This window comes from Falco rusticolus, chromosome 1 (genome assembly GCF_015220075.1).
Source record: "Falco rusticolus isolate bFalRus1 chromosome 1, bFalRus1.pri, whole genome shotgun sequence".
Lineage (NCBI taxonomy): Eukaryota > Metazoa > Chordata > Aves > Falconiformes > Falconidae > Falco > Falco rusticolus.
The window spans coordinates 7,319,211-7,338,706 of NC_051187.1; the positions used below are offsets into that span (position 1 = coordinate 7,319,211).

Here is a 19,496-nt window from a genome sequence, read left to right on the forward strand (position 1 = left end):
GAGATGGGCTAGAGGGTGTTATCTGAGCCCCAGAGCCTCTCCTGCAGCAGGGATGTGCCAGGAATCCCTCTCCAGAGGTGAGCAGGGCTGGAGTCTCAGACCTGGTAGCACACTGGGGGCTTACTTCCTCTTCACAGGGGCTTAAGTTCACCCACCACCCAGGAGAGGTTTGTCGGAGCATGGGCACAGCTTGTGTGCCCAGGGCAGAGCCACATGGTGCCTGAGGCAGGTCTGGGTCCCCAGGATCCATGTGACCCAGCAGGCAGCTCGGGTCGGGGCAATATCCCCACTCAGTGGGGGCTCTGGGGCAGGAGAAGGCTGAGTATGCACTCGAGACACGTTAGCATGAGGTCTCCAGCCTCAAGGGTCCATTACAGCACTAGGATGACCATGAAAAGGATTGTGCTGACACCCATGGGCTTTTTGACCAGTTCTTGGTGTATTTAAGGGGACAGAGTTGCCCTGACTTTGCTGAAGTCCCGCTGAGGTTTGCTGCTCTTGTCTTTCTGGCCCTACCTGATGTGGAGTGTGTGCACTATGTTGAACCATGATACTGGCGGTGCCACTTGTAAATTATCTGATCCAAACACCGCGGCTCATGATGTCACTTATTTTTGTGCTGTTGATCATCTTCCAGTGCTTGAGACCAACGGATGGTCTGTGTCAGGCCTGGGTTCAGCTTCTTGGCCTCAGGCAAGCCTAAAACCCCTGTCCCTGTGTGTTGTGTTTCATCTTTTCTGGCTGTTGTTGCCAAAACCGATCAGCTGACCCAGCAGAACCATCTCTGCTGTCAGAGGAAACAGTGGGCAGATATAATTAGCAATGTCAGGCCCAGGCAGTCAAACAGCAATTGGACGGGTGCAGATGGCTCTTGGAAGCATGGTCTGTTCCTCTGGCTTGGGGCCCTCTGCTGATCTGGAAGGAGGGAACTGGAGATTGAATCGAGTCTCTTAAATAAACTTCTCAGTAAAGATTAATTTCTTTCCAGTCTAATCAACAACAACAGATTGTTCTAAAGGGAGTTGTAAAGAAAAGGATCTCAATGAGATATTGATTGTCACCTCCAGGTTTAGACACAAATTCCTCCTGTTTCTAAATACAGGTTTTTTTTCACTCCAAGCAGGCTCCTAACTGGGCTCTGTGAATGCAGTGGGTTTCCAAAGGGGAGCTGCCAGGGTAGCCAGGCTCAGGTTAGCGCCACTTAAAGAAGCTGAAGTGGCCTGGCTAGCACAAGCCACTGCTGCTCCCTGGGGTGACACACCACTCGCCCTGGGGACCACACAGGTCAGTGTCACTGCCCGTGGATGCCCCAGGGCTGTATGGGTTGATGGCTGAGGGGGGTCAGCTGGGGGAGCCCTGGTGCGAGTATGGGGCTCCCCAAGGTGAAGCACCAGCGAGCCGGGCGTGGAGCACAGCTGGAGTAGAGCGTGGACCTGGCTTCGTGCTCTCTGCTCAGCAAGTGATGGGAGCTGGCAGCAAGAAGCCTCTCTGCGCAGGGCTGCCTTCCAACCCCGCCTGGCCTTACCGTGCACGCCTCTCACCCGGGAGGGAGGGCAGCGTCTCCCGGTGGCGAGGGCAGGGAGCCCCGGCTCTGCCCTTCTACCACGGCAAACGGAGGTGGGGCGTGGGGGCTAGAGAGGGACCAGCCGTTCTGTGGAAACTGCCGCGGCTCCTGCCTGCGTGGACCGGAGCTCCCACGGCCTCCCCGCCCCAGGGCGGGACTGGCCTCCCCCCGCCTGCCCCCCATTCCGGGCGGGGGAACCCTGCGAGGGGGCGAGCACGGCGGCGGCGACGAACCTGGCACAGCTCCGCTGTCCCGCGGGGAACTGGACCGGGCCAAGCTGAGCCGGGCGGTGCTGAATAGAACCCAAGCAGGCCGACCCCAGCCGTGCTGTGCTGAGCCGAGCCGCGCTGCGCAGCGCCGGACCGGGGCGGACGGGACTGGGGCGAACGGGACCGGACCGGGCAGGGCGGAGCGAACGGGACCGGGCCGGGCGGGGCTGGGCGCTGTCCGCGGTGCTGAGGGCGGCGCGGGCGCTGTCCGCGGTGCTGCAGGAGCGGCCCGGTCCCTCCCGGCGGCGGGAGCCGGCCCATGCTCCTCGGCCATGGAGGCCCGCGCCGCCGGCCCGGGGGGGGCTGGCTACAACGAGGCCCTGCTGCACAAGGTAGGGGGGGGGGAACCGGGGAGGGGGCTGCGAAGCGCGCGGCGTGGTGGGGGGATGCCGGGGCGGTGTGACAGCAACCGCCGGTGCAGGGCGCCTGCTTGAACTTCCCCGACAAACTCTGTCCCTCCCCCCTTCTCGCTCCTCTTCCCCCGGTGGGGTCCATCCCCCGTCCCGCCCCCCCCTCCCCCCCAAATCCTGGCGAGGTGCGGGGGGGATGCGGCCGCAGCTCTTCCCCCACACACCGCGGCGGCCGGGGCTGGGCAACCCGCAGAGCTCAGCCCCGGCCTCCGCCACCCCCAGGTGGTGTTGGGGAGGGGGGCGGCGGGATCGGGCGTGTTTGGAAAGCAAAGCGGGCAGGAGCGCTGGAAAGGGGCCAGCCCCGCGGCACAGCCCGCAGCCGGCGTTCAGCTGCTCCCGCAGTCCTGTGCGTGCTCCGAGGTGTGTGTGGGGGAGCTGCACCCCGGGGGTCTGTTCGCCAGAGACAGCCTAAGGAGCCGGCACTTCCCTGCAGTGAAACAGCGGTGTCCCAAGAGACGTCCATCCCTGCTCTCCTTGCTCTAAAATCCTTCTCTTCTGCGGGTCCCTGGAAGCATGTTTTGTAACTCCACCTTGCACGGAGGTACCAGGGTTGCTGCTTTCCCCACCAGACGTGCGTGGCTCAGGCTTGGCTGGAGCAGGGCTTTTGCTCTCTGCAGTCAGTCCCAGCCCTGCAACTCCAGGAGATGTGGAGGAGACGCTGATCTCTGCCAGATCCACCCAACATTCCTCCCTGCTGTCCTCACTGCTGCTTTGCTGCAATCCCCAGTGACTGTGCAGGGGCAAACACCCCCGGGGAGCAGGGGAAAAGCAGGGACAGGGCAGGGAAAAGGGCTGGGGCTGTGTGCCCTCTTCACAAATCCCAGTCTGTTCTATATCCTGTTCTACTCAGGGCAATGTGCCCAGCCCTTGATTAGCAGAAAAATATCAATTACTAGCAACTCTCATTTCTGTTGTACATTGAGTACGTAGGACATGCCTCCAGGGATGACTCAAGAAACTTTGATTCTTTGCAAGGCTTTAACTCTCTCTTTTCCAGCAACGAGCTGCTGCAGTTAAGGAACGACATTGGTGGAAATGAGTCTCTGGGCAGAAGAGCTGCCCAGGCAAATAACCATCCCAGTCCCCTGTTCCCTGCCATTTCCCTTGGTATTTTTGCTGCCGCTCCTGGCTGGCTTGCTTGTCGTGCAGAAACGAGCCTGCTCTTGCTCCAGGGATGTGAGGCAGCAAATATCTTGCTAGGTCTTGTTTCTGAGCAAGGAATCACATTTCAGATGTGCACACTGGAGGTAAAAGTTAAGTGATTTCTGGCTGGTGGCTAAACCTGGGCCTGGGGAGGAAACAGTCCAGGAGCAAATTGAAGTGGGAACAGCAGAGGTTTGTTCTGGGCTGTTCCAGAAAAGTTTTGCTTGGCACAAAAGGAGATGGATTCTGCTTTCAGGTGATTTGGAGCATTGCCAAATTTTTCTTCCTATTGTTGGATGCTTAGATCCATTTAGCTGGAACAAGTCTTAGGGGGAGGAGGGGAGGAGAGCGAGCCCCTGGACTGTGGTTGATCCAAGGTGTTAGCACGGGGTTTGCAAACAGGAATCCCCTGTGTGATATGAGCCAGCTACCTATCTACAGGGCTGAAGCAGAGCTTCTGCCAGGGCAAGGGCCCAGCGGGGCTCGTAGAGGGTCCCAGGCGCTGGCTCAAACCAGTGTAAGGGGCTTGGCCGTGGTTAAACAGCACCTGGACAGCGTGGGGACAGCCCTGAGGTGTCCCTGTGGCACAGGACAGCTCAAGGCAGCATCCAGCAACATCCAAGTTGCCTTAGAGCACTGCCTGGAGCAGAGAAGAAGCAGCACAGTTTTGTATATAAAGCAGGTAAAAATAAGTCACAATAACACATCCCTGCGAGACCATGAGAGCAGGGTGGCAAGGGGCCAAAAACAGCCACAGCTTCACTCTCAGACCTTTCCTTGTGCTGTGTGTCCTGGCTGAGCTCTGCAGACAGCTGTGCTGAGATGCACGTACACAATTGCCCCAATTTGTTGTGATAAATCCTGTTGACCTGGGAGCAAACCTTTGGGTTTGGGGCTTCAGCAGCTCTCTGAGAGCAACAGCAGAGCCCATGGAGGGCACCTCACCCCTCCCTGCAAACCCTAGGACTGTATTTTTACCCTGTTAGGCTCTTAGCAACTACATTTAGCTCAGGTCCAGCTGCCATGTGCTAAAGAGCAGAAATGAACTGGAACCTCAGCCCACACACACTATCCCAGATCTCCCGCTTGGCTGGCACTGGAAATGCAGCAATCACCTCCCTACGCTGCCTTGACAGCCATGCAAAACCTCTCCTCCCCAGGCATGTTAGACTGAAATATCTCCTTTACATGCTGGCTGCCAGCACAGGTAAGGGAGATCGGAGTGAGTTTGCCCTCACCACTCCATTGCTTTGCCTTGTCCCTGCAGCCCATGCTGAGCCAGCAGTGATTTTGAAGGGAGGTGATTTGTCTAGGTCTAAATTAGCCCCAAAACTACCAATCTGAGGTGTGGGGAAGGATATTTGTTCTTTCCCTAGGCAGAGCTGGCAGACAGGTCTGCCTGGGAGTGTGTTGCAAACTGTGCCTGTTTTTCCATGGGGGCTGTGGAGCAGGCGAGCTGTGGAGAGGTTGGTAAAATGAGGTTAGCTCTGCCCACCCAATGGAAATAATTTCCTTTAGCTGGAAACAAAAATTAGTGTGGTTGTGCTGGAGCTCAAGAGTGGTGCTTTGGGACTCTCACCAAGTGGTTTTCCAGGTCTTGGGCAGGTTTCCCTCGGTCCCTTGGCCAGCCCATCTGTGCATGCACCCTGGCAAAGCACCATTCTGTCCTCACACCACCATGCAGAGAGGAGCTGCAGCACCAGAAGGAATCTTGCAACTTTTTACTGAAGTTTTACAGGTGCACACACACACACAGATACCCAAAACTGGATAAACTGTGACAGCTGGCTAGTCACACCCACTCCACAGTGCAGGGTTTATGCTTCATTTATGTTTATTTGGTAGCCAGGAAGGCCACAGTGGTTTCCACAGAGCCCATGTGCTTTTCCTAAAGTCATTAGGAAAGTGTCTTGGCTGATTCAGGCCAGCTTTTACTATTATTATTATTAAGTCATGAAGCAATTCATGAGTTGTCTCTATTATAAATCCCAATTAAATTATTGATAGGGGAGTCTGCCTTTTATACATGTTCGCTGTAAATCCTGGGCTCTGGAGGATTTCTGGTGCTCACTCCAGCCAGTTCTCCTCCCTCTATAATTAATGCTGTTCTCTGCATTAACTGCTCCTGAAGACAGCACTGCAGGGTACAGCGTTGCATCTCCCAGCACACCAAAAAAATGCAGTGCTGGGCTGCAGGAACCCGATGGTAATGAACTCCTGGGGTATTTTCCTATGGGACTGCTCCAGGGCAGATCCTACTCTCTGCAATGGGAACGTGTCTGGACCACAGGGCAAAACCGAGGGCAGAGAAATTCCCTGCAGGGAAAGAGGTGATGGAGCTCCTCTGGCCCATGTACAAGGGCTTCACCCAGAGATTTCTGCCTCCCAATATCCTGTCCAGGTTCCCAGCCCATGAGGCTGCTTTGAATGTACGAGTGACCCAAAAGCAGCCTCATGTCTAGTTAGGGAGGGAGGAGGGAGAAATATCCAGCTGCGGATCTGGCCGCAGGTTGCTTGCCTGTCAGCACACAGGTCTGTGTCTGGCAGAGGTGCAGGGCTCCCTCCTGCCAACAGCTCCACTCAGCAGGTCAGGCTTTTCCCAGGAGGTGTTTGGGGTTTGGGATGTTTTTTTCTGAGGGAAAACGCTGATTCACCGAAGTAAGCACTTCACTGAAGCGTATTGGCATTAGCAGGCCACAGGCAGGTTGTGGTGCGGTAATTTATGCTAGGGAGGATGCTGGTCTCCTGCCAGTCCATGTTCCTGCTTTGTCTGTGGTCCTCAAGCTCCTTGGCTTTTGGTTTCATCCCACTCCTTCGGGGTCCATGGGGTGGTGGGAACCACAGTGCCAGGCACTGTGGCACACGCTTGGTGGCTGCATCCCCTGTGGCCTCCTGGAGCATGAAATCAGGCCTTGATCTTCCAGGGCTGTTCAGGCACTTGATTAAACACATTCCTCTATGCTCATCTGCCCTGCACTTCATAAGGGGGAGCGTGCAGTGCCTGAAGTGCTGCCAGCCTGGGCTTCACCCCAGGGCCCTTTGGTGCAGGGGAGGTGACGGAGGGACAGGACCATCCACGCATGGAGGCCCCCCTGGCTGTCAGGAAGATGCTGAAGCACCATCTCCCACTCAGCTGGTAGAGTGACCTTTGTGATGTCACCTGGGCTGGGGACAAAGGGCTGAGGTGCCCCAGGATGGAGCAGAGCTGCTGGAGCTGCATCAGACTAAACACAAATCAAGGAGGGGGAAACAACAGATGCAGCAAAGTGCAGCACAACTGAAGGCAGAGAGTGAAGAGGTTCAGCCTCATCAGCTTGCCAATGCAGCCCTGCAGCCTCAGAGGTGGCAGGGGACTGGTGACAGGGGGGACACTGCTCAGTGCTTGCCAGGGGTGCAGCTACAGGAACACCCATGTCCTGAAAGTCAGAGCCAAACCCAGTTCTTAGCAAGAAGATGGTTAGCAGAGTGTTTGTTTTAACTTCTGTGTCTACAAAAAGGTTGAAAGTGCCTCAGTTTCCTGAAAGGATGGGAATGTTTGTGCCGGTGGCTCTGAGAACAAAACCCATTTACCGGCAGAGAGGGGAGGGAGGGGTTTGTGTTTGCACTGTTGGTCTCCCTTAGGTCAGGGATTTGGAGGAACGCGGGCAGGAGCAGAAAGGAGGTTGGGCTCCTCAGGGACGCATTGTGGGTACCAAGGCCATGGGCTGGCAGCCTGGGAGCTCTCAGGAGGTGATGGCAGTGCCCCAGCTCTGACACCTGCACAGCTCCCTTGTCCATTCTGCTCTGGGACAAGCAAGCTTTGCTCCCTGTGGGAGAGCCCTGGGGCTCCCCATGGAGGGCTGGAGAGGCAGGAGGGCTCTGTGACTTCAAACCCAGTGCCCTGCCTGGCGGGGAGTGCTGCAGGTCCATGGCATTAATGCAGCATGAAGACAACCCAGTGCCCTGGAGAGGCTGTGTGGCTGTGGCAGCGGCTGCATGCAGCAGCGGCAGGAGATGCTCTTTTTACTAGATGGTTTTGGACCTAATCCAGCACTGCCAGAGTCCTCCCAAAGAGGTTTTCCACCAGGGCTGTGCGAGCCAAAGCTGATTCCCAAGCCAGAGCAAGGCTGTCTCTCCTGCTTGCTCTGCATGATGGGCTGCACTTTGCTTTCTCTTCCACCTCTCTGCATTTGGAGAGGGCACGGTGGGCTCATGCCTGAAGCTCAGCCTGGGACATATTTCATTTATTACAGAGATGGTCAGAGGGGTGGAGATTCCCTCTCAGGCAGGTGGCAGGACCAAAGGTGACAGCAAAGAACAGGGCACAGCGGGATGAGCCATCTGGCCATGGCACTGGCATCCAGCAGCCCATGGGGACAACCTGCTGCTGAGCAAGTCTGTGCAGGGGGGACTGCCATGGGGCTCACACAGGGCCCACGTCTCCACCATGATCTGGGGCTGGACTAGTCCCTCCCAATCATGCTGTGTTTGTTGCCGCATCCCCCCAAGCAACCTCTCCCCAAACACCCGGCTCCCAGCTGTACACCTGTGCCTGCAGGCTCTGGTATTGCATTGCCTGCTGTCATGCACCAATGCCTCTTTGCCTGGTTCTTGCAGACAATCCTGGTCGGAGACAGCGGTGTGGGGAAGACATCTCTGCTGGTCCAGTTTGACCAGGGCAAGTTCATTCCTGGCTCCTTCTCCGCCACTGTGGGCATTGGGTTTACGGTAAGAACTTAGTCCCTCTTCCCTGGGCTGTGCAACCTTGCTCACCCTTGGGGGAACAGTTTTATTTGGGTACTCATAATCTATGGTTCTATGAATCTGGTGGTGCTAAGCACAAAGAATTGAGAGAATTTGCTTCGGTGCTGCTGGATGAGGGGCCCGGTCTGGCTGCGTGCTTGCTGGCAAGCTGGGAGCAGGTGCACTTCAGGCTGCTGGGAGGGATGGAGAATGGATGAGGCCCCACGTCTCAAAACCCTTGGTGGGCCTGTGCCTGAGTGCAGCCTTTTGCATCACACCAGGAAAGCTGCCTTTGGAGCAGCCCTCTCTCCCGGCAAGAAGCCAGCCTGTGTCCTGCCTCTGCAGCCTGGGGCCCTTGGGAAAAGTCAGGCAGCTGGCGGCAGCTCCTGGGAAGAGCACTCGGCCACCATCCAGTGCTATTTGTGGAGCTGCTGCAGGGCCAGCAAGCGGCTCTGATGTATGTGTCCCCTCTCCTGAAGGAGCCCGGGACAGAGACAGCACTTGAGACTTCACTGCACAGCCAGACTGGCATCCCTCCAGCATCCGCAGCAAGGCTGGGTCTCAGCAAGAGGCTGGTACCCATGGGATGGTTATTGCCCACGAGGAGCCTGTTACCTATGGGGATTTTCTCTCTAGTCCAGGCCAAGGAAGCAGGGAAACATGTGGTACCAGCACAGGGGATCTGAGGCCAAGCAGCCCAGGGGCTGGCAGCTGAGGGTGCCGCTGTGGGCAATGCCAGCAGGCAGAGGACGCTCAGCCATGCTGTCCACCTTTGCTGGCTCCGTTTCCCCTGCAGCAAAGGACAGCGTGGGGAGGTGATGCTCAGCCAGGCGTTTTTCCTGCCTAGGCAACTCTGTGAGCACCAGCACAGTTTGCCATACCCTTCCAGCCCCCCCCTGGCTCCAGCAAGCTGCAGGGGAACTCAGCCCTTTCCAGGAGCTCCAAGTGCTCCAGCCTTCAGTTGCGGCACTTTCCTGGCCAAAGAGCGTATATAAACTATAAATCCCCTGGCTGGGTCTGAGCACAGTTACAGGACTGGAAATACAGGTTCCCTTTCCCGAGGGGCAGAGTAAGGCTGGTCTGGAGCAGGAGCTGGCAGCCAGGGAAGGTGCGGAGGTGGGTGCCATCGCAGTGGGCATCTCTGCCATCAGACCTCCTGCAGCTGTGCGTGGCCTTCGCCTGGAGAGCGGTGAGGGGCACGGCTCTGCATGGGATCCCCACGCGCCTGAATCCCAGCGGCGTGAGTGGGGCTGGGGGTTTGCACTGAGATTAGTCCTGGCATGGGGGAGATGGGCTGGGGGTCCCTGGAAAAATAGATCAGCGTGGGCTGAAGGTTCCTCTCCGTGGAGCAGTGCCTGTAAGCCTGAAGACCCTGGGTAGCTGTAGTGCATGGACTTGGGGATAGGGGTTCGTGGAGTGAGATTTTGGGTGACACAACATCCCTGGCTCTCTCCTGGGACTTCTCCTGCATTGCCGTGCTTGGGCTGTTTCCAAACGAAGCACACCATGATCTGGGCCCATGTATGTATGTATGTATGTATGTATGTATGTATGTATGTATGTATGTATGTATGATTCTGGGGGCTGTAAGCAGCCAGGGAGAGCGGCAGCCCCAGCAACCATCCCGGCAGAGATGCGGTGCTGCTGAACGGGCTCATGGCAGCGTGGCTTCTGGCTACCAGCTGCTGCTTCTGGCTTCCTCCTGGCTTCACGGAACCTTGGTGGTAACCCAGGGCCCGGGGCCCAGCTCAGCAGCCATCGAGGCTGCAGCAGACAGGACAAACCTCCCACCCTTGGGTGGGCTGGTGGGGTGGGAGCAGGGGCTACTGTCCCGGAGTGGCAGGGGTGATTTGGTAGCACTGGGGTCTCCATCCTCACACTCTGCGGAGGACTGGGGGGCTGTTCACTTGTGGGATGAACGGTTCTTCCTCTCCCCTCCATGTGCCTGAGGGACACGCTGGGGCTCTCCCTGCCCTCCGGTGCTGTCGGAGCCCGGCAAACCCAGGCACCCCGCGGTCCTCGGGGTGGGGGGCAGGTTTCCAGCGTTGAGCCTCCTCTTCCTCACTCCGTGGCCGGACTGGGCAGGGAGGCGGCCGGGGCACAGCCTCGGGGGTGGCATTGACCGGGGAGGAGGAGGAAGAGGAGGAGGAAGGCGGGCCGGGTGGGGCCGCCGAGGTTCCGCTCGATCGCACCATGAGCGGCCCCGGCGGGGCGGCGGGGACCGGGACCCCCCCGGCGGGGACCGGGGACGCCCCGGTGGGAAACGGGGACCCCCCGGTGGGAAACGGGGACCCCCCGGCGCTGCCCCGGGACTACGAGCTGGCCGGCAAGGTGAGAGGCGGCGCGGGGTGCGGCGGGGGAAGCAAGGATGCAGCCCCCAAGCCCTGCCCGGGGTGGAGGTTGGAGCTCGCCCCCCGACCCAGCGGGGTCCCGGGGGGGTCCCGGGGACCAACCGCTTCCTCCGCTGCCGCGATCGCGCGCAGGAAGCGGCTGCGGGCCGGGGAAGGGGAAGGAGAAGGAGGCGGCGGCCCCAGCTAAGCGCCCCCCCAGCCCTGCCCGCCCCCGCCCCCGCCCCGGGGGGTCCCAGATCTAGCAGATGGGGATCCCTGCCCGGGAGGTGGAGACAGGGGTCCCTACCCGGGGGGCGGGTCTTTGCCCTGGGGGGCGGTGGGGTGCCCATCTGCAGGAACGGTGCTTTTGGGACTCTCGGCTTGGTGGGCAGCAGGACTCCTTTGGAGGGGCACGGGCGAGCTCTGCCCTCTGAAAGCCCGTCCTTCCCTCCTCCGGGCAAGGGGGGCCCTGCCAGCCCGAGCAGCGGCGCCCCGCATGCTACAGGGCGGGGGAAGCAGGACCCATCCAGCCCATCGCGGCATCCCAAGGGCACAGGGGTGGGGGGGCCAGCATGTGTGCTCAGGAGGCGAGCCAGCCCCACACCCACCCTGCAGCCCCCCACACTGCCAGTGCCCCTGTGCCCAGCCAGCCCCACACCCACCCTGCAGCCCCCCACACTGCCAGTGCCCCTGTGCCCAGCCAGCCCCACACCCACCCTGCAGCCCCCCACACTGCCAGTGCCCCTGTGCCCAGCCAGCCCCACACCCACCCTGCAGCCCCCCACACTGCCAGTGCCCCTGTGCCCAGCCAGCCCCACACCCACCCTGCAGCCCCCCACACTGCCAGTGCCCCTGTGCCCAGCCAGCCCCACACCCACCGCGCAGCCCCCCACACTGCCAGTGCCCCTGTGCCCAGCCAGCCCCACACCCACCCTGCAGCCCCCCACACTGCCAGTGCCCCTGTGCCCAGCCAGCCCCACACCCACCCTGCAGCCCCCCACACTGCCAGTGCCCCTGTGCCCAGCCAGCCCCACACCCACCCTGCAGCCCCCCCACACTGCCAGTGCCCCTGTGCCCAGCCAGCCCCACACCCACCCTGCAGCCCCCCACACTGCCAGTGCCCCTGTGCCCAGCCAGCCCCACACCCACCGCGCAGCCCCCCACACTGCCAGTGCCCCTGTGCCCCTGCCAGGCATCAGGGTGGGAGCCCTCCTCCCAGAAAACCCCCCTCTTCCCCAGCCCAGCTCAAAGTCGCCCTGGGGAACCACCCTCCCCTTCCCAGCTGCACAGGGAAGGCACAGCACCGATGAACCTTTTATCCAAAAATTTTAATAAGCAGCCTCAGGCTGAGCCCAGCACAGAGGGTGCCAGCCCCCAGACCTCCCCCTGCCTCCCTGAGCTGGCTCCCAAAGCCATCCTGTGCGATGCTGCCTTCCCTAAACTGCTTTTATTCCTTTGCCTTTATCCTCTCTGCTCTGACTCCTTTCAGTGGAGGGCAATTTTTGTCTTGGAGGGAGGAAATAAGTTGCCAGCTTGATTCAAAGGGAGGTGGAGGCAGAATTCAGTGGTGTTCCCAGCTGCCCTCCAGCCTCAGCTGGGTTGGGGGTGTCCTGGGGAAGGATTTGACCAGCAAGGTGAATTGGCAGGAGGCAGAGCACTTCCAGCCCCCAGCTCTGGCTGGGCTGGCCCACAGAGCATCTGCCGTGCCACCCCTGCAGAGGGTGGCTGTGGCCCACTGCATTCGCCTGGCCCGGGGACAGTGGGAACATGTGGGTTTGCTTTGCAGGCTCCAGCAGCCCCACAGGGTGGGTTTGCAGGGGTGGACCTTCTCGCTGGAGTCCTGCTCGCTTGTTTCCATTTTTAGGCAGGGGATAGATGCAGTCAGCATCAGGTTAATGATTGCTGGGCCAAGCAGGAAGGGGAGCACAGCGCCAGGGTGTCTAGTAAAGCTGCGCTTGTGGAGACCAGCATCAGTCCTGGCTGCTGCCTGCCTGGGTCTGGTGGTGTCAGAGCGGCCGGGGAGCCCCGGCTGAGCCTGTTTGCTTAGCAGGAGGGGAAAAGGCACCGTGTTTGCTTTGGTGTCTGCAGCAGGCAGAGCCCTGGGCACTGATAGGATGAGAATCCCGGACACAGCGGGGTTTGCCCGAGCCATGCATCAGCCCTTGGGCTGAGTGCACCCAGCACCGGGGCAAAGCATGGGCCGAGGTGGCTCTGCATGTCTGGGAGCTGTGGTTGGTTCTCCAGGAGCCTCCTGGGCTGGGAGGCAGCCAGGGGCTGGCCAGGAGACTTCTCTTCTTGCTGTGGTACTCATCTTCGCACCAGCTCTCCTCTTCCGTTCTCCCCCTCTTTGGGGGCTGGGGGCTGCTCCATTGCCCTGGGGCATCGCCTAGCTGCACCCTCAGGGGTCCCATCCCACCCCCAGCTCTCACAGGGCTCCCTGGACCTGGCAGGATCATCACTGGGGAAAGAAACGGAGGGACACAAGGGACTGGGGGGGTGTTCTCAGCACCACCCAGGGACGCTGCCCCCTCCCCATCCTGCTGACACTCTCCCTGCGCCCATCTTGCAGGTGATGTTACTTGGAGACTCAGGCGTGGGGAAAACCTGCTTCCTACTCCAGTTCAAAGATGGGGCCTTTCTCTCCGGGACGTTCATAGCCACCGTGGGCATAGATTTCCGGGTGAGACCACCATGGTTGCCGGCCCCTCACCTCCCCCTACCCACACCTCAGCCAGGACAGGGTGCTGAGAAGGGGGAACGGGGGGTTTCCAGCCTCTGCACCCCAAATCTCCCAATCAGCAACAGGCGCTTGCTGAAACCGTTCTACCTCTCCCTGGGAGAGTGATAACAGATGGAAAAATCTGCTGGAAGCATCACCTCTTGCCTTTAAATCAGCAAACAGTCTTGGTTTAGCCCACTCCGGCCAGGTGCGTAGGTTGGAGGTATGTGGTGGGTGGCTGGCACACTGCACCGCCAGGCTGAGGCCAATGGCTGGCAGGCACAAATGCTGGTTGCTGTAATTTTTGTGCCTTGAAAGGGCTGAAATTGGCTGCTGTGGAGGTGTTAAGGTCACTGGATCCTGCTTAAACCTTCCTGCTGCTCTTTATTCACCAAATTTCAGCTGCGGGGTTTCTCTGGGGATGCACGGGTAGGCAGAGCTGTTTGCAGCACAGGGAAAAGGGGCATTTCTTCAGGCTGGAAGTCACGGGGGTGTCCCCGGACAGGGCTCTGCCACCGCTGCCGACACGTGCCAAGTGCGGTCAGCGCTTCCGCTGCCTCCACGGCTGCAGCTGCTTCAGTTTTCTGCTGCCTTTGCTGCTCTTGGCTTGCAGGGGGGAACTGGGGCGTTGGTGAGCAGAGTTTAGGGGCGAGGGCTGCAGGTTTGCTTTGGAAGGGTCTTGTGGCCTGTTCTTCCAACGAAGTGATGGAAGAAGGAAAATCTTCTGTGTCCCACAGCATGCCCAGGGGTGTTGCCAGCTTGTAGGTACCCTCTCTGCCTTGTATAAGCCTCCCCCTCCAGCAGCTCACGGCTTGCTGCTCGTAGGTAACTTCCAGAGTCTCCTAGGGTGTGTTTTCATTCTATTCAGCCTGTTTTCTTAAATTTTGTCATCTCCACATTGGCCGAATTTCCATTTCAAACAATTCCAGGCAACTAAATTATTTATAGGGGTCTTCTCTTTCCAGACTCATCCCTCCAAGTACAATTCTTTAAAAAGTCTTAAAATAGCACATCAGTAACTCCTGCTTTTCTTTCTTCTGGCCCCTGGAGAGAAGTTCCTGTGCTTCCAAGTTGGGTACAGCAATTGTTTAAACCCCAGTAATTGCCTTCTCTGCTCACTTGCAAATGCCTTTTCCCTTCCCTGGACCCAGCCTGGCTGCCTGCCTGCAAACCACCCTAACCCAGGAGATTTCTTCCTGCCGTGCTAGATAAAGCTATGTGCTACCTGCAACCTCCCAGCTCAGTCTTTGCAACCACATTTAAGGGCCAAACAAAGCTCTCATCAGCAAGGAAGCCTGAGTGTCACCAAGGCAGCCTGTGGCATCCAAAGGCTTCAGATTGCTGCAAACAGCTCAAATTTTAGTGCAGCCGTGGTTCCTTCAGCATGTGGAGTGGAGGAATCCTGGGAGAGGGGTCAGGGCTTTATGGTGGGCAAACATTATAAAAGCACAGCAAGATGTTATTGAGAAATGCATATTTGCTCGTAGTTCAGGCAAGACCTCCCCACTTCCCCAGCTCTGCTGAACTTCCCCTGGCCATGTGTCAGGGGCTGCTGCAAGCCCGGGGTCAGCATCCCTGCATTTTGCAGGCCAGCCTGCCTCGTTACCCAGCTCCTTAGGGAACTCAGGAGCTACTGGACAAGGGTGCTGGCTGGAAGAGATGAGTGAGGCACCAGATCCAAAGCAGGCTGGGATCTTGCTGTCCTGTCTCCATCAGGGCTTGATTCGGTTCTTTTTCACCCTGGCATGAGGGGATGCTGCTCCGGGATGTCCCTGTAGCCATCACGCAGCATCACAGCCCCCAGCAGGACCAGGGTTTGTAGCAATGAGGTTTCAATGTCCAGCCCCATGGGCAGCCTGGCTTCATCCCACCTGCCAGGGGAGAGCAGCTGAGGGGCCCGGGCACACCAGGGCTAGCTGGCACCCACCTTTGGGCTGATGGACATGCTCTCCTTCTCTTCTGCAGAACAAAGTGGTGGCGGTGGATGGTGTGAAGGTGAAACTGCAGGTGAGTTTTAGGAGGAAATGAGCAATTCCCAGCCAGATTGCTGGAACCCGGTGGTCCAGCTGGGCCAGGAGCCACAAGGCATCCCCAGCTGGGGGGGGTTCCCCTCCCCAAACTCACTGGGGCTGCTTCCCAGCAGATATGGGACACGGCAGGACAGGAGCGTTTCCGCAGTGTCACCCACGCCTACTACAGGGATGCCCAAGGTGGGTTTGGGTTCCAGCAGGGATGGGGGAGACTGGCTGGAGCACATCCCTGCAGGGGGCAATGCCTCTGCCTCTTCCCTTCCAGCCCTGCTGCTGCTTTACGACATCACCAGCAAGATGTCCTTCGACAACATCCGCGTGAGTCCCCTCTGTGGATCAGGAGTGTGTTTCTCCCCAGGGATCTGGGTCATGCGTGCCCTGCTTGGCTTGGTGGGTGGTTGGGACAGTTTGAAGCCTGTTTTACACATAAGTGCTGGATGTTTCGTCCAGACCCAGCCAGCTGGGAGCTTGTCCCTGGGGCGCCAGGCTGGGTGCTGCATGGCTGGGTGAGTTTTGTTTAGGGACATGGTAAATGGCTGGAGGGAGAACACGCGGTTTGGGATGGACATGAACTACATGCAGGCTTGGGCTGCAGCCAGGAGACGGGGCGTTTTCAGGACTGTTTGGCGGCTGTGATGCTGGAATGGTTCCCATCCCCAAAAAAAGTTGTTTTTCCAGTCCTTGTGGTGGGGGCTGTGAGGGCTGAGAGGGGAGGGATGGGGGTACTGCTCACCCTGATGATGCCCTGCAGGCCTGGCTGACGGAGATCCACGAGTACGCCCAGAAGGATGTGGTCATCATGCTGCTGGGCAATAAGGTGTGTACAAGGTCCCCCTTCACCCCATGCCATGCCGTGCCGTGCTGTGCTGTGCCGTGCTGGCCCTGTAGCTGTGGAGGGATGGGGCTCGGTGGGTGCTCTGCCTGCTGGCTGGGTGCACCCTGCCTGCACCCTCTGCCAGGCTCTGCTGCTTTCTGAGCTCAGTTAGACCCTGAGGTGACACCAGACGTTTGGGGGATCGGGGCGGCGCGGGGGGGGGGGGGGGGGGGGCGGGCAGTGTCCCCGGCAGCCAGTTGGGGGCAGCACAAGGCTGAGGCTCTCGGTATGGGATGCTCCCGGTGCGGGAAGCTGCTGGGTATGGGATGCCCACCCAGGTCCTAGATATACGGCCAGATCCCAGGTAGCCCCAAGTTTCAGGTGCCCAACCAGGTCCTAGGTTCTCTTCAAGGGTCCCAGACGCTGCCGGCTGCCCAGTGCCTGACTGGGTGCCGGATTTTCCCCTGGGACTGGATGTGTCCTGGATGATGCTGGGTACTTGACACCCAACAGGGTATGAGAAGCCTCCCTGAATCCTGCATGGCTCCAGGTACTTGATGCTGCCTCAGATCCCCAGTGTCCCCAGGTCCTGGATGCCCTTCTCACATCCCTGATGCTCTCTGGTCCCAGATGCTCAACAGGTCCTGGATTCTCTTCTGGGCACTAGATGTTCCCAGGTCCCTGATGCCCCCAGTTCCTGGCAGCCCCCTGCCCACCCCACGATGCTTGCTTGCCAGATGCCCCCAGGGTGCCAGCTGGCCCTGGTATGTGGTGATACTTTGCTTCTCTTGGCAGGCTGATGTGAGCAGCGAGAGGGCTGTGAGGACAGAGGATGGAGCATCGCTGGCCAGGGTGAGCTGTGCTGTGGTCTAACGCAACTGCAGCCCCCCCTGAAAACTGTACCTCACTCAGGGTCCCCATGCAGCTGTGCCAGCCCCTCTGATGGGTGCCCAGACCTGCCTGGCTCTAGCACGGGCAGCGTGGCAGCCACTTGCACACAAAACCTAGGGCAAGGCAGGGAGGGGAGGGCACCTTGTCCCCAAACCTCAGCCAGGTGACAGGGATGATTTGGAGGGGCAGGAGGGAATTTCAGGGCTGGCTGCTGATGGGGCCATGCTGCCTTTGCAGGAGTACGGGGTGCCTTTCATGGAGACAAGTGCCAAGACAGGCATGAACGTGGAGCTGGCCTTCCTGGCCATTGCCAAGTGAGTACCTGGGGCCAGGGGACCTGGCAAGGGAGGTGTCCCCTGCAGCCCCACTGCCTCCTGCACCAGCACTCGAGGGGGCAGGTGGAGGTAACATGGCCCCACCACCCCAGGGAGCTGAAGCAGCGCGCGATGCAGCCACCAGACGAGCCCCGCTTCCAGATCCATGACTACATCGAGTCACAGAAGAAGAAATCCGGCTGCTGTGCCTTTGCCTGAGAGCGACCAGGAGGAGCTGGCAGCCCTGGGGGTGCAGGCAGGCAGGAGGCAGAGCAGGGGCCCAATCCTACCCTCAAGCACCTGAGGGAATCAGGTTCTGACAAGCCAAGCATGGATGGGACAATATGACAGAGCAGAGAGTGCACAAGGAGAGCCATCGTTCCAGCACCAAGGACCAGGGGCCAGATCCTGCTGCTCTGTGGGGCAATGCCTAGAGCTTACTGTGTGCCACTGGGACAACAACTGCAGTGTGATGACTGCCAGCCTGGCCAGTAAGCCACAGTGCTGCCCCCATCACCCAAGCAGGATGCAGGATACAGCCCCACACCTGGCTGAGAGCCCCTTGGAGCCACTGCAGGGGCTGTGTGTGCACCATGGATGAGTACCTGTGCAGCCCCTGGCCGTCCCCTCCCCTGCAGCCATCCCTGCTCCCAGCGCTGCTCCCATCTGGCTGGAAGGGTCTGATCCAGCCCCTGTGTCCCTGGTGCTGCTGGGCTATTGCTTCCCTCCAGGGAGCCTTGGCTCTGCCCCCCAGGCTGCCCCACACCTGGGTGCAGCCAATGCCCACACTTGGCTGAGGCTCCTCACTGCTGCAGTTGCTGCCGTCGGCTTTTATCCTCCTGCTGCCACGAGGGCAGTGATACCCTGGTTGTGTCCCGGTTCTGCCGAAGGAAGGGCTGGGATGGGGAAGCATCTAGCCAAGCCTGTTGCCTGCCCACACAGCTGGCATGAGAAATAAAACTATCCTGGGAGCACCCAAGCGACACTTGGGGCACTTCTAGTACACATGGCAATCTGGAAAAACATTTATTTCCCCCCTTCTTGTTGCCACAGGAATTAGAGACTTTAAAAAAAAAATAATAAAAAAAAAGAGAAAATCCTTTTTCTTTTCAATCCCTCCAGACAAAACCATCTCTGGCCTCACGCAGGCTGGAGCTGGTGGGGTGGAGGTGTCTGCAGTGGCCTGGGGCTGCTGTTGCCTGCCGGCTCCCAGGGCAGGCTGGGTTTCTCTGCCGTCGCTGCACATGTAATACAACTGTTTCTTCCTGCTGCTGGCAAATAGCAGCTGAAACCCACTCTCTGGAAAGCAGATGCCTGAGATGCTTCAGCCAGCAAACGCTGCTACATTGGGCACTGGCGGGGTGCAAGTCTTGTGCATTGCTGCACATCCCCAGTGCTCAGCCTGACCCTGCCAGCACACTGCCGGCACTATCTGGAGCAGTGACGGTGAATATTTGGTTGTGTAGCTGAAGAGCTGATGTGAAGGGGAGCTGTGAAGGGGATGGCACTGCTGCATGTAGGAACTGGGGACAGTCCGGCACATCCATCCCTCCTAGCACCTTCCCTGGCTGCCTTCACCTCCCACCTGCCTTGGTGCTGCCTTCACCTCTGCTCTGCTCCCAGGTCTCTCTTTGCAAGTTTATAGATTAAAGCTGTGTATTTTCAAGGCTTTTCATCTGCCTGGTTTTTTTATTATTTTATTATTATTGCGTGAGAAATCCCTGCCCCGGGTCTGCAACGTGGGAGGCTGCTGCATCCAGGCTCTGCAGAGCAGTGGGGCCAAGGGGGCCCTGGGAGCAGCCATAGGGAGGGGGAAGCACCCGCAAGCCCCTTCCTCCCCGTTGAGGCTTTCCTTGCACATTTCAGACAGTCCAAAGGTGAGAGGGGAAGAGTAAACATGGCCTGTTAAATTAAAACCAACCTCCTCCCCTGCTGTTCTCATGGTGCGGAGTCCAGCATTCCCCAAATAACTCTGTCTTCCCACCAATGGCATTGCTGCTGCCACTTGGCTGATGTCTGCAAAAAATGCTGGATGGCTTCAACACAAACAGACGCTGGCTCTTTTCTGCTTTCCCCCCTCCAGCCTGAGCTCCCTTAACGTCACGCCGAGCTGCAAAAGGCCCTGGCAGGAGGATGCAGCTGCGGTGCAACGGTGCTGCCAGTGCCTTGGCACCCCGCGGGTGCTGCCGGACCCAAAGCAGCGCTGGCTGTTTCCTTTGCTGCTGCTTTTCTTCCTTATCGCGGTCCTGTGCTCACACCAGCCTTCTTGGAGCTGGGTTTTGTTTCCTGA

General features: G+C 59.0%; 1 protein-coding gene across 6 annotated transcripts; it reads left to right on the forward strand.

The window, feature by feature from the left end:
• The first annotated feature begins 1,543 nt into the window (after positions 1-1,543).
• Positions 1,544-18,872, forward strand: RAB37 (RAB37, member RAS oncogene family). 6 transcript variants are annotated; one of them, XM_037407542.1, is made up of 10 exons: positions 1,544-2,165; positions 7,983-8,093; positions 13,008-13,118; positions 15,123-15,164; positions 15,298-15,367; positions 15,453-15,505; positions 15,939-16,004; positions 16,797-16,853; positions 17,130-17,206; positions 17,320-18,872. In XM_037407542.1, exons 1-10 carry the CDS (start codon positions 2,106-2,108, stop codon positions 17,423-17,425), a joined length of 753 nt encoding a protein of 250 aa, XP_037263439.1. In that variant the 5' UTR covers positions 1,544-2,105; the 3' UTR covers positions 17,426-18,872. The 6 variants fall into 6 exon arrangements, with proteins under 6 accessions (XP_037263439.1, XP_037263457.1, XP_037263449.1 ...); XM_037407552.1 differs by having other exon boundaries at positions 1,545-2,165; positions 15,301-15,367; positions 17,320-17,435; XM_037407560.1 differs by lacking the exon at positions 13,008-13,118 and having other exon boundaries at positions 17,320-17,435.
• Positions 18,873-19,496: the final 624 nt, after the last annotated feature.

Bases quoted from the DNA above. Each gene is read 5' to 3' on its own strand.
- RAB37 (XM_037407542.1), top strand. From the start codon at position 2,106: ATGGAGGCCCGCGCCGCCGGCCCGGGGGGGGCTGGCTACAACGAGGCC. The intron at 15,165-15,297 runs GTGAGTTTTAGG...GCTGCTTCCCAG, and splicing joins GTGTGAAGGTGAAACTGCAG to CAGATATGGGACACGGCAGG. The intron at 16,854-17,129 runs GTGAGCTGTGCT...CTGCCTTTGCAG, and splicing joins ATGGAGCATCGCTGGCCAGG to GAGTACGGGGTGCCTTTCAT.